A 15,705-nucleotide genomic window follows, 5' to 3' on the forward strand; every position below is an offset into this window, starting at 1 on the left:
CTGCAAACAAAACAAAAAACAAAACAAAAAAAAACCTCATGTTCCAATTTACTTGGGAAAAGCTTCGTATCACACCCTTTTGTGGAGATTCATATTAGCCTGGAGCAAAGAAACATGCTTAAATTTGTTTAATTCAGCATCTCTCCAACTTAATTGGCCCCAAAGCCCTATTATTTCATAACATTTATTAGAACAGAACTATTGTTTCAGAGAACAAATTTGGGGAAGCTGGTAGTATAAGCATAGGGAAAAGCTTGAAAAGAAATACACCAAGATGTAATCAATGTTTATTTCTCGTTGTACGAATTATGGGTACTTTTTCTTTCTTCTATATTTTATGAATTGTTTTGCAATTCATATGTATTATTTTGTAATGAAAGCAGCAATAAGTGTATTATCACCTTTGCAATTGCATGTTTTAAAGGCGAAAATAAAGAGAAAGGTAGTTTAAGCAGGAAGACAATTTAATTTTAACTGATAGGTGCTTCCTCCATGTAAGCCACTCTCCACTCTCTTGCAATCCAGCAAGCCAAACCCTCTGCTTGCCCAACTGAATCTTCTAGACGTCATTGCACTGGTTCACCTATGAGAATCCTGGGAAAGGAAGAGAAAATGATGAATGCCCAACCGAGTTTAAATTCCAGCACAGTCTCTTGGTCTGTCCAGAGTCACACGTAGTTACATCGCCTTTTCCAAGACAGGGTTTTAGACCGCTTCTTCTCTTAATCGGAACCAAGTGATTTCATGTGGAGGAAATGTTTTGATGGCTTGAGAAAGCAAGAGTAAGAATGTTGCTACAACAGTTGGGATTGGAGGTAGAGGCAGAATGAATTACAGTCAGCTGGTTTTTCTTCTTTTCTTTTTAAAGGATCCAATACTTTGGTTAGAGCCTTAAAGACTTCTTTCCTGTACATATAATTTTTAACAGCAAATCGGGTTTGGAGTTCCCATTGTGGCAAAGCAGCAACAAACCCAACTAGTGTCCATGAGGATGTGGGTTTGATCCCTGGCCTCGCTCAGTGAGTTAAGGATCTGGCGTTGCCATGAGCTGTGGGGTAGGTCGCAGACAGGCTTGGGTCTGGCGTTGCTGTGCCTGTGGTGTAGGCCGGCAACTGTAGCTCCGATCGGATCCCTAGCCTGGGAACTTCCATATGCCGCGGGTGTGGCGCTAAAAAGACCAAAAAAAAAAAAAAAAAAAAAAAACCCAAAAAACCAACACAGCAAATCGGGTTAAATTATTATCTGCTTTTTTCCACTCAACAGTATTTCATGAACATGATTTCACACAATCATCCAGCTACAGCAGTGTTCGGGTGACTGTATACACTCATTGCATGAGTGTTCAACGCTTCCTTTAAGCAGCTGATAAGCATTTAAGTTGGCTCTATTTTTTCACTATTATACGCCGTACTGAAAATGCCTTATGCATGTATTTCTGTGCACTCGCCCCAGCCACCAGCCGCTAGCTTAAGCCTTGTTACAGCTGCAGCTGGTGGTGGAGAGAGGAAATGAATAATCAGGCGCAGAGAAAGTGTTTGCAATCCTTACTGCGAGAGAGAGTTATTTTCGAAATCAAGTATTAGTGAGCAGGTACTATGTGCCCGGTTCCAAGTGCCCGTTTTTCCTGGCCCCCGTGCAGTTTATAGATTTGAGACTCCCGTGATTTCGGCAACATTTAAAAAATTATACCTTGAAATACTTTGTTGTTGTTGTATTATTTGGGGTCTTTTCTACTAAAAATTTAATCTTAGGGCTCCTGCATCTATCCTTTTTTCTCCGCTTTCCCTGTCTTGTTTGTTGCTCTCCCGTCTCTCCTGTCCTGTTTCTCCATCAAGGTCTCCTTGGCTTTTGCTCCGTCTGGCCTGCCCTCCTGCCCTCGCTGCCCTCACTGCCCTCTTGCCCTCCTGCCCTCCTGCCTTCACTGCCCGCACTCGTTCCCAGCAAGGCTCTACTGGTTTTTCTCCTCAGGCTGAGCCCTGTGCTTCAAAGAAAGAAGCCTTTGTCTTGGCAGCTTGTCTGCTTTATCTTCACAGATCTTTCGGATGCAGCTGGCCGGCTAGCCATACCTTGGGTGACAATGACTTAAAAGACACCCAATCACTTGCGTCTTGGCCTGAGCCCTGGCGTCTTTAATTGTCCTCCCCACAACTGTTGAGGTGGGGCAACTCCTGCGAGGGTCACCGAGGCTCTGCGGGCAGTCGAGCTCCTCCCCCGCCACCACCACCACCGGCCTCAATCCCGGATACGATGCCGCAGGCGTTCTGTTTCCAGGACATCTGACTTGAGGACAAGTCCAGAGTTTCTGGTTCCCTCTTGCTTAAGGGACCCATGAACTGAAACAGACTCTCTGCCCACCAGCCCCCCCCCCCCCCCAGCAACGATGGAGCCGGAAGAGGGTGGGCGCCGGAAACACTCAGTTTGAAAAGAGCAGTCATTCTGGAACCTTGCTAGGCAGACATTGATTAGGCCCGGATCCTCTAGGGGAGGCTCCGCCTGGTCGTTATTCTATGTGGCGGCCTCTGAAGCAAGTGCTGGTGCCTCCAAAGGCCACCTCCTTGTCCTAGAAGGTCAGAGGGCCAACCACTCTTTGAAAAATGCCCCAGCAGCGAATAGCTCCCTGAGTTCTGTTTGGCGCCAGATGGCTCCATGTGCCAGTAACCATATCCAAGCTTGTTTCCTAGACATGATTCTTTTTTTTCCCGCTGAACAGGTGGCATGTGGGGTTCCCGGGCCAGGGGTCAAATCTGAGCCGCATCTGCGACCTGCAGCGCAGCCTAGGGCAAAGCCAGATCCTGAACCCAGGGAGCGAGGCCCCATCTTCACAGAGACACACCCTCAACCGGCTGAGCCACAGCTGGGAACTCCTAGACATGGTTCTTGGCCTGCGGTGATTTTGAGGTTATCAGGAGCCTTGGGTGGGGTTGCCACACCCTTACTCCAATCTCTGCCCTCAGCAGTTTATTAGATGATGAAGTTTGAACAGCCCTTCCCTACACTCTTGTGAAATCCTTCACATGTCATAGCACTGACCCACCGGTTTGAAGTGATTCGGTTTTCTTATTTCTCTGTCTCCAGTAACCAGGACAGTGATAGGGAAGTAGCCATCTCTTGGCAAATACTGCTTGAAATAATGAAATCTTGGCTTTTCTAGCCAAGCTTGAGTATTTTGTTAGCTATTTCAGAAATTTCGTTGGCTTCATAACCATTTATATAAATCAATATTTGTAAACCAAAGGGAAAGGTAATTAGGAATTAGTGAAGTTAGGGAAAAAAGATCAGCAACGCAGTCTTTGGGGGCTTTTTTTTTTTTTTTTTTTTGGCTGCCCCTACACATGTGGAAGTTCCCAGGCCAGGGATCGAACCCATGCCAAGGCAGTGACCTGAGCCGTTGCAGTGACAAAGACAGATCCTTAACCTGCTGAGCCTCTGGGGAACTCTGCAAACACTGCCCCCCACCTTTTTTGCCTATTTAGGGCCACACCTTGGCACATGGAAGTTCCCGGGGTAGGGGTCAAATAGGAGCTACAGCTGCTGGTCTACACCACACAGCCACAGCAAGGCGGGATCCGAGCCACGTCTGCGGCCTGCACCGCAGCCACGGCAACGCTGCGTCTTTAACCCGCTGAGTGAGGCCAGGGATGGAGCCTGCATCCTCATGGATACCAGTCGGGTTCATTACCGCTGAGCCACAGTGGGAACTCTAAACTCTGCTTTTTAAATGTCACCTATAGGTGGTTGATAATGGATGGAGCGGATTGTAGAAAAGAAAGAGAACGCGGAGGAGACTTTTTGAAAGGGTGTTAAATGCACTCTCAGAGTGTCGTTCAGAATCGCCTTCCTTCCGAGCTGCCCTTCGCGGCAGCGGCTCGCCTCCTCCCGCCTCCCCGCAGGCAGCCGTCTCCCCACCGCCTCATCCCAGCAGAGCTTACGTGAGGCAGCAGAGGCTCCCCATTATTGCTGAGCTGATAAGAAACGCAAAAACGGCTGCTGGGGGGATGGAGTTCCGGATGAGGTCCCCCAGGTAATCCGCGAAGGGGCTCAGACCGGACCTGGGCTTCTCTGCAGGGAGAACACAGACGTTCGCGGAGGAAAGGCCAAGGCGTGGGTGGCGGCGGGTCTGCATCCTGGGGCAAGTTCCAAGAGCTGTCCCCGATATCAGGCCCTTGGCGGTGCCCAGAGCCCATATTCTGGACTGCTTTGCTGTGGGAACAGGTTAAAGGGACACACCTTCCCCCTCCCCCCCCCAAAAAAAACAGGTATCCGGAGATGGATGTGTCATTGTTGCCTCCTTGTGTGTTGGACAGGAGCGAAAACCTCGGCCCAGAGTCTTCGAGCTTGTTCGGAGGTCTGAGTGTGAACACACGGGTCCCTGGTGAGGCAGGAGTGTCGCGGGCCAGGGGCAGGGCTCGGGAAGCCCCGGCGTCTGCGGCCTGCCGTCCGGGGGGCTCCCCCTCCGCAGCATAAGAGCCGAGCCGCACGCTCCTCGCTCCTCGGGGCCAGAGCTGAGGTGTCACTTCCTTGGTCAGGTCCTCCGTACCCCTCCCCCCAGCTCTTGTCGTCTTTCATGGAGGCCTGGCATCTACGGCTCTGGGGACGCCTAGTCCGCGACAATCTGCAAACAGCCTGGTGTGCAGTAGGCGGCTTGGTGCTCATTGAACTAAAATGAACCAAACCAGAATAACTGGCTTTCCCGGGGACAGTTTAGTTTTTTTGTCTTTTGTCTTTTTAGGGCTGCACCCGCCTCACATGGGGGTTCCCAGGCTAGGGGTCCAATCGGAGCTGCAGCCGCCGGCCTACACCACAGCCACAGCCACGCAGGATCGGAGCCGCGTCTGCATCTACACCACAGCTCACGGCAACGCTGGATCCTTAACCCCCTGAGCAAGGCCAGGGATTGAACCCACGACCTCACGGTTCCTAGTCGGATTTGTTTCTTTTGCGCCACGACGGGAACTCCTGGGAACCTTTTTTTAAGAAAATACAAAATCAGGTTTACCTGACCGGAGACAGGAACCTAAAGTCCTATGAAGAGGGGACCATGCGCCCTAACAGCAAACACACCCCTCGAGCGTGGTTTCAGTCCTGCTCCGTCTTGAATCCCGAAGGCAGATAAAGGTGACAGTGAGGATGCTCCGGTTTCCAGCAGGAGGCAGGACAGAGAGCACAGCAGAAGGCCACCGCTCAGCGGCCTCGGGGGCTCCATGCCCGCGCCCAGGCCCACAGGGAGGTGTCTCCGTCTGAAAAGTTAGAAAGCGGTGGTTTCGTTTTTATTGCAACACCACGGCTGTCATGAGCACAGGAATAATTCACTCACCGACACTGTTGGATCCTGAATGCAGGCGGGGTCCAAAGCAAAATATCCGACCCCCCCCCAAAAAAAACCCTGCAAAGCAAACAGCAGGCCGCAAGGCGTGCTGCTCTAGCAGCTCAGACGCCCCGACTCTTCCTTCCAAACCCCACCCCCTCTGGGCATCTCAGTTAGTGGAGACTCTTTAAGCCGTGTCATCTTTGACTTCTCTTTTTCGCTCCCTCATCTGTTTTGTTTTGTTTTGTTTTTACTTGGGCTTATTACTGAATCAGCAAACAAGCGGTATAAAAGGTTGACACGAGCCTGATTTAAGTGGATACGTGGGCACCACGTGCCGGCTGCCTCGCTTCCTGCTTTCTGCCACTTTTATGATTAGGTGCCACTGCCTGCTTCTGTGTCAGAGTTGGCTTGGCTGAGGCCACTTGGAGGAATGGTATTGTTGGGGTCCCCCAGCTTATCTATCAGAAGAATCAGGTCAGCTTCATCTCTAAGGTGGGTCCATAAACTGGCCACCAGCACCTCTGTCTCCATCCTGGCCTCCCTCAGGCTCTTGTCGCTCACCCACCAAAAGAGCTCTCACTTTGGTGTAAGTCGGATTGGGGCCCGTGTACTTCCTGGGCCTCATATCCCTCTGCTCCTCCTGTTCTGGTCTCCCGGGCTATGCAGGCACTTCATATATATATATATATATATATATATATATTTGTCTTTTTGCCTTTTCTAGGGCCGCTCTCGCGGCATATGGAGGTCCCCAGGCTAGGGGTCCAATCGGAGCTGTAGCCACTGGTCTATGCCAGAGCCACAGCAATGCGGGATCCGAGCCGCGTCTGCAACCTACACCATAGCTCACGGTAACCCCAGATCCTTAACCCCCTGAGCAAGGGCGGGGATCAAACCCACAACCTCATGGTTCCTAGTTGCATTTGTTAACCACTGCCCCATGACGGGAACTCCTGATAAATATTTTTAATGACTGAATGGGTGGTGGATGTTGGCGGATGTGGTTCATGGCCTGTCATCTCCACCTCATTTTCACTGATTGCAAACAACGAGAGAGACTAAAAAGCTGAACCCGCCTCTTCCGTCCACGCTGCTGCTAGCATGTGCCACGGTTTGGAGCAACGAGGCATCCTGGAGATCTGATGCGTAGCTTCTGGGAAGACCTTTGGCCATATTGATAAAAGCGATGGTGCTACAAGTTTCCCTTTGTGCTTCCGTGAACGTTCTCCAAGTGTTATCTGAAGCATGAGGAGCTGTCTTGCGACCATGAGGCAAAGTCCATGAGGCAAAGGCCAAGAAACCACAGGTTTTCTGACTCTGATAATTTTAAGCCATTAAACCAACACCTCTATCTGCCCTCCTGTCAGCTGCTTGCTAGGAGAAAAAAGAAAGTCCTATTTGAACTTTTCATTGCTGAAGACATTTATACGAGACACACTCACCCGCTGTTGGAGAGGACTTAGAGAGACTGGTGTTGGGTGGAAAGCCACTAGCCTGGAAATTGACCTGGCACCCAGGGAGCCAAGGACGCCAGTGAACTGGGCCTCGGTCTTCAGAAGAAGCTGGCCAGAGTCTTCCTTTCGTGTCTCTGAAGTTCCAAATAGAATTTTCCTTTCCCTTGTGATATCATGTACTGCCTTTGACCCCGCCCCCCCCGTCTCTATTTGACACCTCAACCTGCAGACACCGTAAACATCCGTGTTGACGCTGAAACCCATCCTCACGGGAGCTGTATCCTCTTGGGCCTGAAGAATTGTACGATATTTTGTCTGCCACATCCTATCTGGTACACCGTACAACAGTGTATACCTGGGACTTTGACGGTTTAACATGATGATTGCTTGTTCATTTGCAGGCACTGAAGTGAGAGCGTGACACACAAAATAAATTCTACGTGGGTCAAGTACTAAACAAAAATAAAACCACATACATGTTGGAATAAAATATGAGTGGATGTTTTTGTAATCTTGGCATAGAAAAAACTACTTGAAGCATGTCATAAAATCCAAGAGCCAGAGATGAAAATACCGATAAATTTACTGCATAAAAACATGTAGCTTTCGGAGTTCCCGTCGTGGCGCAGTGGTTAACGAATCTGACTAGGAACCATGAGGTTTCGGGTTCGGTCCCTGCCCTTGCTCAGTGGGTTAACGATCCGGCGTTGCCGTGAGCTGTGGTGTAGGTCACAGACGCGGCTCGGATCCCGCGTTGCTGTGGCTCTGGTGTAGGCCGGCGGCTACAGCTCCAATCGGACCCCTAGCCTGGGAATCTCCATATGCCGCGGGAGCGGCCCTAGAAAAGGCAAAAAGACAAAAAACAAACAAACAAAAAACCCATGCAGCTTTCATATAGCAAAACATGGTAAAGAAAAAGATTAATGACAAATTAGCTGAAAAATTCCATAACATATATGACATAATACATAATATCCTTACCATATAAAGAATTCTTACAAATCAGTTTTTTAAAAAAGGCAATCAACTCCATAGAAGAACTGCTGTAAACAATGTATCAGTCAGAAAAGCAATGGATAAATAAATTGTGATCATTACTGTATGTATTATTTGCTGTATAAATCTCATATAATGGATTACTCTATGGCAATTAACACTAAGGAGAGTTTGCAGCTTGGGGCCATTATGGAGAGGCACGTGGAAGGAACAGTGGCATGAAGTACCAGAGGCAAGAGAGGATGTGACAAATCAGCGATGGCCAAATGACCATGCTGGATGTGAGCCGAGAAATATTTGAGGGGCAATTAAATTCTAGGAAAAGCTGCAGTGATGCAGAGGACAATGCTTGAGTTTCTGGAGTGGTGAGTCGTCATGTCAAATTCTGGGTGGGAACACTGGAGCCCCAGCCGGAACAGGAGGCGTTTGAATATTGCGATGTTGAGCCCAGGAGAAAGGTTATTATAAACTAGACACATGGGAATATAGATACTTTGGCTTGAAATATTCTTGCATTGTATTGAGGAAACGTTCTCTTTGCATCTCTGTAAATGTGTCCTCACTGTCTTGTTTAGAAAGTACTCTTGGGTTGCAAGTGACAGAAACCCAAGGCAGTCTGGATTAGGAGCAAAGAGGAGAGGTCATTTTCCCAAAGGAAGGGCAGACAAAGAACTGGGGGTCGCCATCCCTACCATCCTAAATGTATCTTCTTTGTTCGTGGTCTATTCCGACAGGATGTTTGGGGGTTTGTTTTGGCCACACCCACTGCCTATGGAAGTTCCCAGGCGAGGGACTGAATCTGAGCCACAGCTGCTGCAATGCCGGATCCTTAATCCACTGTCCTAGGCCGGGGATCAAACCACTGTCCCTGCTGTCGCACAGCACGAACTCCCTGACAGGATGTTTTAAAATTTTTATCCTTACTTATAGAAGAGCATATGCAACTGCAAGTCTCAGTCTCGGTTGGCCATGGGGTGAAATCAAACCCACAAGTGCCTGGGAGTCCTATGGCTCCCCCTTGGCTGAGAAAGTGAGGGAGACGTTTCGAAATAGCTAGTCGGTTTGTAAACATCAAGGCTAAGCTTATGCTGGAGTTCCCATGGAGTTCAGCAGGTTAAGGATCCGGCATTGCCTCGGCTGTAGCCTGGGTCGTTGCTGTGGGGCAAGTTCAATCCCCGGCCTGGGACCTTCCACATGCCATGGGCAGGGCCAAAAAACCCCCAAAAAACAAAAACAAAAAAAGCTTATACGTCGTCCATATCTTATCCTAAAGCGGGTTTCTGTACAGTCTGTTTACCAAAGCGGCTACCGAGCTTTTTTATAACATTGACAGATAAACTTGTTTTAATACATATCTTCCAAAAATTGTTGACTTGTAATCTTATGATTAGTTTGATAGGGTGTGTCACAGAAAAGCATATTTGTCTGTTCACTTAAAGTTGCAAACAGTCAGAGTTCCGTCATGGTGCAGCGGAAACGAATCCAACTAGGAACCATGAGGTCGTGGGTTTGATCCCTGGCCTCGCTCAGTGGGTTAAGGATCCTGCGTTGCTGTGGATGTGGTGTACGTTGCAGATGCAGCTCGGATCTGGCGTGGCTGCGGCTGCGGCGTAGGCAGCAGCTGTAGCTCTCATTAGACCCCTAGCCTGGGAACTTGCACATGCCGCGGGTGCGGCCCTAAAAAGAAAGCCAAAAATTTTTTTAAAAATTAAAAAAAAAGCCTACTGGCGTCGTAAAATGGGGTTAAGCAGAGCGTCTGTTTTCCTACCTGACCAAGTTGCTGGCCAATCTCATTCTTCTACACGATCCCTGGAATTTAACACTGGCTCCGGGTTGCATTTTTTTCCAGTCTTTCTTAAATTCTGCCTTGCATTAAGACACTCTGATCAAAAGATTCAAACTTGGTTTCACTGCTAGTATTATTTCATTATTTCAACATTTCAGAAATGTTCTCCTATTGTTTTGTTTGGCCTCGTCCACACTGACGTTTCCTTTAGGATCTTTCCCTTTGTCCTGTGGTAAGAACACTTAATGTACCTGTCCTCTTAAACAAATGTTTTTTGGCTGAGCCTGCAGAACGCGGACGTTCCCGGGCCAGGGATCGAACCCAAGCCACAGCAGTGACCCGAGCTTCTGCAGGGACAACGCTGGATCTTTAAGCTCCTGAGTTATGGGGAACTCCGCTAGCCTCCAATTTTTATGTGCAGACAAAACAAGCATTGTTAGCTCCAGACTCCCTGAGGTGTAGCAGCTCTCAGGGACTGAGGCGTCTGGCATAACTGAACTCCCCCATCCGCTGAATAGCCGCTCGCCGTCCCTTTCGCTCTCAGCCTCTCTTTCTCCAGCCGCTTGCTCCTGGATGAAGCTTCCATTTCTAATTTTTAAAATGTTACTTCACCTCTCATAAATTATATCACTTTTTACCTGAGTTCAATTTAATCTAGTTTTCTAATTCACTGATTTCTTTTTCTTTTTCTTTTTTTTTGTCTTGTCCTTTTTAGGGCCACATCCTCGGCATCTGGAGGTTCCCAGGCCAGGGGTTGAATCGGAGCTGTAGCTGCCAGCCTACGCCAGAGCCACAGCAACGCCAGATCTGAGCCGTGTCTGTGATCTACGCCACAGCTCACGGCAACACCGGATCCTTAACCCACTGAGCGAGGCCAGGGATCGAACCTGCAACCTCATGGATGCTAGTTGGATTCACTAACTGCTGAGCCACGACGGGAACACCATCTAAAATTTTTTTAAAAAATTTGTTTTTCTAAACTGTCCATCCTACTATTCGGTGCCTCGATTTGTTTTGTTTTTTCCATATCATTGTTCACATTTAAATTTTTAGTATAAAAAACACAACCCTCAAAGGCATTGGTTTTTGTAGTTTATTGGATTATTGAGGAAGCCAAGGAGCCGCTGGCGAGAGCATTTGAGGAGCAGAGATGTACGGAGTTAATGGGGAACGAAAGCCCAGAGCAGATGATTAAGTCTGACATGGAAGTGGTTAACCTTTTACAGGGAGTAAAACCGTGTCACCTTTGGGGTTAACTTCTCTCGGAGGCTATAAAGCAAAACAACTTACTGATTTCTGTCATTAACCTCTAACCTTAGCCGACTTTACGGGACCAGAAACCATTTGCACCTTCGTCCGTTGCGGATCGTGATTATACCGTGACAGCGGGCGACAGTCCCCAGAAAGGTCAGACCAGGGTCAAGCCGTTTGATTAGCAAACGGCCTCATCCGAGAAAAGCACTCTCCTCTTGCTTTTCCGACCCTGCAATGTTTTTCCGACGACGCTGCAACGCATTTTCCTCGTCCTCTAGGAAGTCGCTTTGCATCGCCGCGTTGGGATGCTCCGTCCAGCTCGGGCGTGGCGTGTGCGCGCCGTCCAGGCCGAGGAAGGCGGCAGGCAGGCGGAGGGCAGGAAGCCTTGCACAACCCTGTGGGGGGGCAGCGGGGGCTCCCCTCCCGCCGCCGCCTGCAGACTGGCTGCCGGGAGGCTTTTCTCGGCTTTCACCAGCTCAGTTGTCTTCTGACTCCGTGTGAGTCGGGCTGCAGTTTTCAGTCTCGGTGTAGAATTTCCTGTTACATTTTTGCTATGCTGTTTCAGCAGAAAATTAGCTGAGGGAGAGCGGGAAACGAGGGCATGATGAGAATCGGGGTGTTGTGTCTCCTGTCCCAGACAGCCACGGCTTTCGTCAGCTTTCTGCAGAAGTACGGAAAACACGGCCTCTGGCAGCCTCTCGGGAAAGGCAGCGGCCTTTCCTGGTCAGCACAAGCTGCGAGGGGATGTTATCATTTCATTCCAAGGTTCCCGAGAGTTCTGTGAGCCTAACCTAGTCTCACTGCTGGTTGTTCAGGATTCAGACCAGATGGCTGCATGTCTCCATCCTCCTCAGACTGACCTGAACTGTTTTACAGTCTTTTGACCCTTTAAAAGTCGCACCAATTCTTGGGACACCTGCGCCGCATCCACACACCACGCTGCGTGTGATTCGCGGGGGGCGGGGGGCTGGGGGCGCTCTTGAATCCTGTCTGCGAGCCTCGGGTCGCCAACACTAAGGCCCCGCGGGGCCCAGATGATGAAACCTGGCCGTGTCTGTCTCCTTTGCTGGTCGAGTTCTCAGATTATGTCCGTCTCGCGGATGGTCTCAGGCCTGTGCTCACGTGGTCCCTGATGGGTGGTGGGCAGGGGTGGCTGTGGTTTCAAAGCTCTGAAGCCCAGTCCGAACCGCTCACAGCAGGACGATCTTCTGCTGACTGGCCGCACTTGGCTTTTCCCCGGTGGAGGATGCTGGGTCCATGGGGTGTCCTCGTGGCTGTGGCCTGATTACACTGGGAGGAGGGTGCGCCTTGGCCGCTGTGGGGCTCGCGGAGGAGGCGAGGGAGGCTGGCGGGGCCCTGGCGGGGGGCACGGGGGACGTCAGACGTGCTGCTGTGCCTCGCAGCCCAGCAGCTCGAGCCTCAGGGCGATGTGCTGCGCCCAGCTCGTGGGGTGGATCCTCAGGTAGCGCGTGAACAGCGGGGGGTCCAGAGCGTTCACCACGGGGGTGGAGGAGTCCTGATTGCCCTGAAAAACCTGAGGGAGGACCAAAGCGTTGGTTCGTTGCGTGCCAGGAAGATGCCCCCCGCTCGTCCGCACCCCCCCCCCATGGGCCCCGCTGACCTCCCCCCCAAGGCCACCACAAAGCACAGCCGAGTGTCTCAGGCCCCCAGGAGCCCAGGACGGCCGCCCGGGAGGGCCTGGGACAGTGCCTGCGCCCGCGGTCCCTGGCTTGTCATCCCCCCTCTGCACTGCTCCCCGGAGCCGTCCGCACCCTCCCCCCAGACACTTCAGCAGCCACGCCGGCCTCCGTGCAAACGTCCTTCTTGGCGCCTCCTCGGCTCACCCTGCTCGCTCGCCGCCCTTTCCCCGCTTCCTGATGGCACCCCGCGCGGCCACCCCCGAATGTCCCTTCCAGGACAGCAGAGACCTTAGTCAGGCCCCGCAGCGAACATGCAGCACGATATAGATCGCATCAAAGACGGCGGCAAAGATACTACCCACGCGTGTCAAAGCCTGTTCCGTAACACTTTGGAGAAACAAAAGCTGCTGGGATAAACATTGGTGGTTTATTTGGAGACCTGTACACCTGCTCGATTAGCTTCTTCTTGTTCCTCAAACTGAAAGAAGAATACAACGAACTCCTACATCTTCTTTAATCTAGAACAGACGCCTAGTCTCTGGTCTTTTTTTGTTGCTGTTCCTCATGACATTTTATTTTATTTTTTAAAGTCATGGCCACCCCTGTGGCATCTGGAGGTTCCCAGGCCAGGGGTCCCATGGGAGCTACAGCTGCCGTCCTACGCCACAGCCACAGCCACGCGGGATCCGAGCCGCGTCTGCGACCCACACCACAGCTCATGGCAACGCCGGACCCTTAAGCCCCTGAGGGAGGCCAGGGATCGAACCCGCAGCCTCATGGTTCCTAGTCAGGCTCGTAACCTGCTGCGCCACGACGGGACCTCCGACGTGGACATTTTACAAAGCCGAGGACCGCCGTGCGGCACAGCGTCCCACAGTCTAACTTTGACCCGTTTAGTGACCGTCCCACACGATGTGTCTCTCCTGCTGTATCACATCGGAGGACACACGGCACAGGCTTGTCCCGTGACTGACGATGCAAGGCTGGCCCGCTCAGTCGAGGTGCTGTCCCCGCACCGCTCTGTCATAAAGGCAGTCATTTCCTTTTGCTAACAACCTGTGGGGTGACCCTTTGCGACTGTGGGAATATTTTGTGCCACGTTAAGTTTGCGTCCAGTGCTTTTAGTATCCATTCAAGTTCCTTACTGGGGAGTTCCCTGGTGGTCTAGTGCTTAGGACTCGGTGCGTTCACCACTGTGGCCTGGCTTCGACCACCCCTGCTCTGGAAACCGAGATTCCAGAGCAAAGCCACTGCACCCGGCGGTCACAAAAGAAGTTGCTTACAAGGCGTCAAAAGACTATTGGTGCTTACAAGGTGAGCTGCTAGTTTTGTCTTCTTGTCTGCATTTATTCGTTGGAATGTCTCTGTGGGGAAGAGGCCCTCCTCTCCCTTTACACGTTTCAGCGGGACTCCGGACTCCTGCGTGCTGTCTGTATTTCGGCTCAGGCTGGCCGTCTTGGTCTCACGGCAGAGGCACGAGTCCTATTGTCAAGCCCAAAGTCACGGGACCTTTCAAACACGGAGGAGGCGAACAGTCAAGGACAACACCTGTTACCTCATCTATTTTCGTTTCCTTTACGGCAGAGGGAAGAGGCTGGGGAGGCTGGGCAGTCCAGGAGCACCCTCTACTGTTGAGAGAGAGTGATTTCTCTAATAGACGGGACAGGAAGATTTGTCTTGGGATTTTGTGATTTGTTCTGGCTTTTAGAAAAAGAACACTTCATTTCCGCCGCCTGACTTCTCCTCTTGTTCATCACCACGCCTCCAAGAGATGGAGTCGCCTCTGTGGGAAACGGCGCTGCATTTGTGCTCCCTCGCTTTCCTTTCAGCTCATGGTCCAGAAGGCCTCAAATGTTAGGATTTCATCCCGGGGTTGGCCTTTCTCTTTCCAGAAATGATTTTACCTGTGTTCTGGACTCTTCTCTCTACTTACTCTTTTTGTGGAAGAATCTTTGTAATAATGGCATTATTACTCCCTTGAAAATTCGGTAGCAAAGCTAGCTGTGGAGAGTAAAATCACTCCATGTTAGAAATGTGTGTGTGCTTTTTAGGGCTGTATCTGCGGCCGATGGAGGTTCCCAGGCTAGGGGTCTACTAGGAGCTGCAGCCGCCGGCCTACACCACAGCCGCAGCAACGCCACATCCCAGCTGCATGTGCAACTTACACCATAGCTCAGGGCAACGCTGGATTCTTAATCAACTGAGCACAGGTTCCACTGATCGAACCTGTGTCCTCATGGACATTAGTCAGGTTTGTTGCCACTGAGCTGCAACAGGGACTCCTAGAAATATTTTTTGTTTTTGCTTGGATGCAGAGAAAAATTTCACTAGATTTTCCTTTTCAGGGGAGGTTTCAGAATTTTCCTTCATATGGATATCATGAATTATCTTCTGATTTTCATTATTGTTTAGAAATCACCAGTCAGTTTGCCACTCTTCTTGTGATTATGTATGTGTCTTCTGGTTCCTTTTTTTTTTTCTTTTTTTAATGAAAGCTCTGGGCAGTAGTGCCATCTTGATAATATCTTCCAGCCCATTAACCCAGGATAGCTTCCCATTTACTTAGGGCTTTAATTTTTTTCAGCAATCTTGGATAGCTTTCAGTGTACATCTTTCATTGAATTTACTCCTAAATATTTTATTCTTTTTGATACTATTGTAAATGAAATTTTCTTAATTTTCTTTTCAGATTTTTCATTGCTAGTATATGGAAATACAACTGATTTTTGACTGTTGATCACGTAGACTGCAACTTTGCCGAATTCATTTATGAGCTCTAATCATTTTGTGTAGGTTCTTTAGGATTTTCTTTCTTTCTTTCTTTCTTTTTTTTTTTTTTTTTTTTGGCTTTTTGTCTTTTTAGGGCCACACCCAGGCATATGTAGGTTCCCAGTCCAGGGGTCCAATCAGAGCTACAGCTGCCAGCCTATGCCACAGCCACAGCAGTGTGGGATCTGAGCCACGTCTGCGACCTACACCACAGCTCATGGCAATGCCAGATCCTTAGCCCACCGAGTGAGGCCAGGGATTGAACCCACATCGTCATGGATGCTAGTCGGGTTCGTTAACCGCTGCGCCACGACGGGGAGTCCTAGGATTTTCTACATATAAAATCATATCACTGGTGAAGAGAATTTTACTTCCCTCTTTCCAATCTTAATGGCTTTTATTTCTTTTTATTTCATAATTTCTCTGGCTATAACTTTCACTACAATGTTGAATAGAAGTGGCAGGAGGAGTTCCCGTTGTGGCGCAGCGGTTAATGAA

General features: G+C 50.0%; 2 protein-coding genes across 2 annotated transcripts in view; both read right to left on the bottom strand.

The window, feature by feature from the left end:
* Positions 1–275: 275 nt before the first annotated feature.
* SMIM9 (small integral membrane protein 9) lies at positions 276–5,576 on the bottom strand. The gene is made up of 4 exons (XM_085007568.1): positions 5,315–5,576; positions 5,062–5,237; positions 3,930–4,059; positions 276–594 (listed from the first exon to the last, which is right to left on the bottom strand). Exons 2-4 carry the CDS (start codon positions 5,201–5,203, stop codon positions 567–569), a joined length of 300 nt encoding a protein of 99 aa, XP_084863694.1. The 5' UTR covers positions 5,204–5,237; positions 5,315–5,576; the 3' UTR covers positions 276–566.
* Positions 5,577–10,627: 5,051 nt separating this feature from the next.
* F8 (coagulation factor VIII) overlaps positions 10,628–15,705 on the bottom strand; it is an 85,634-nt gene continuing 80,556 nt past the window's right edge. The window contains 1 exon segment of the mRNA NM_214167.3: positions 10,628–12,332. Within this exon segment, the coding sequence (NP_999332.3) occupies positions 12,177–12,332 (156 nt within the window). The 3' untranslated portion in view covers positions 10,628–12,176.

Source organism: Sus scrofa, chromosome X, assembly GCF_054392235.1.
Source record: "Sus scrofa isolate SSC_HxYL_T2T_F1_AM1 chromosome X, Sscrofa_HxYL_maternal_Yorkshire_Landrace_v2.0, whole genome shotgun sequence".
Lineage (NCBI taxonomy): Eukaryota > Metazoa > Chordata > Mammalia > Artiodactyla > Suidae > Sus > Sus scrofa.

Bases quoted from the DNA above. Each gene is read 5' to 3' on its own strand.
- SMIM9 (XM_085007568.1), bottom strand. From the start codon at position 5,203: ATGGAGCCCCCGAGGCCGCTGAGCGGTGGCCTTCTGCTGTGCTCTCTG. The intron at 4,060-5,061 runs GTGTGTTTGCTG...TTCTCCCTGCAG, and splicing joins ACTGAAACCACGCTCGAGGG to AGAAGCCCAGGTCCGGTCTG. The intron at 595-3,929 runs GTAAGCTCTGCT...TTCCTTTCCCAG, and splicing joins GGGAGCCTCTGCTGCCTCAC to GATTCTCATAGGTGAACCAG.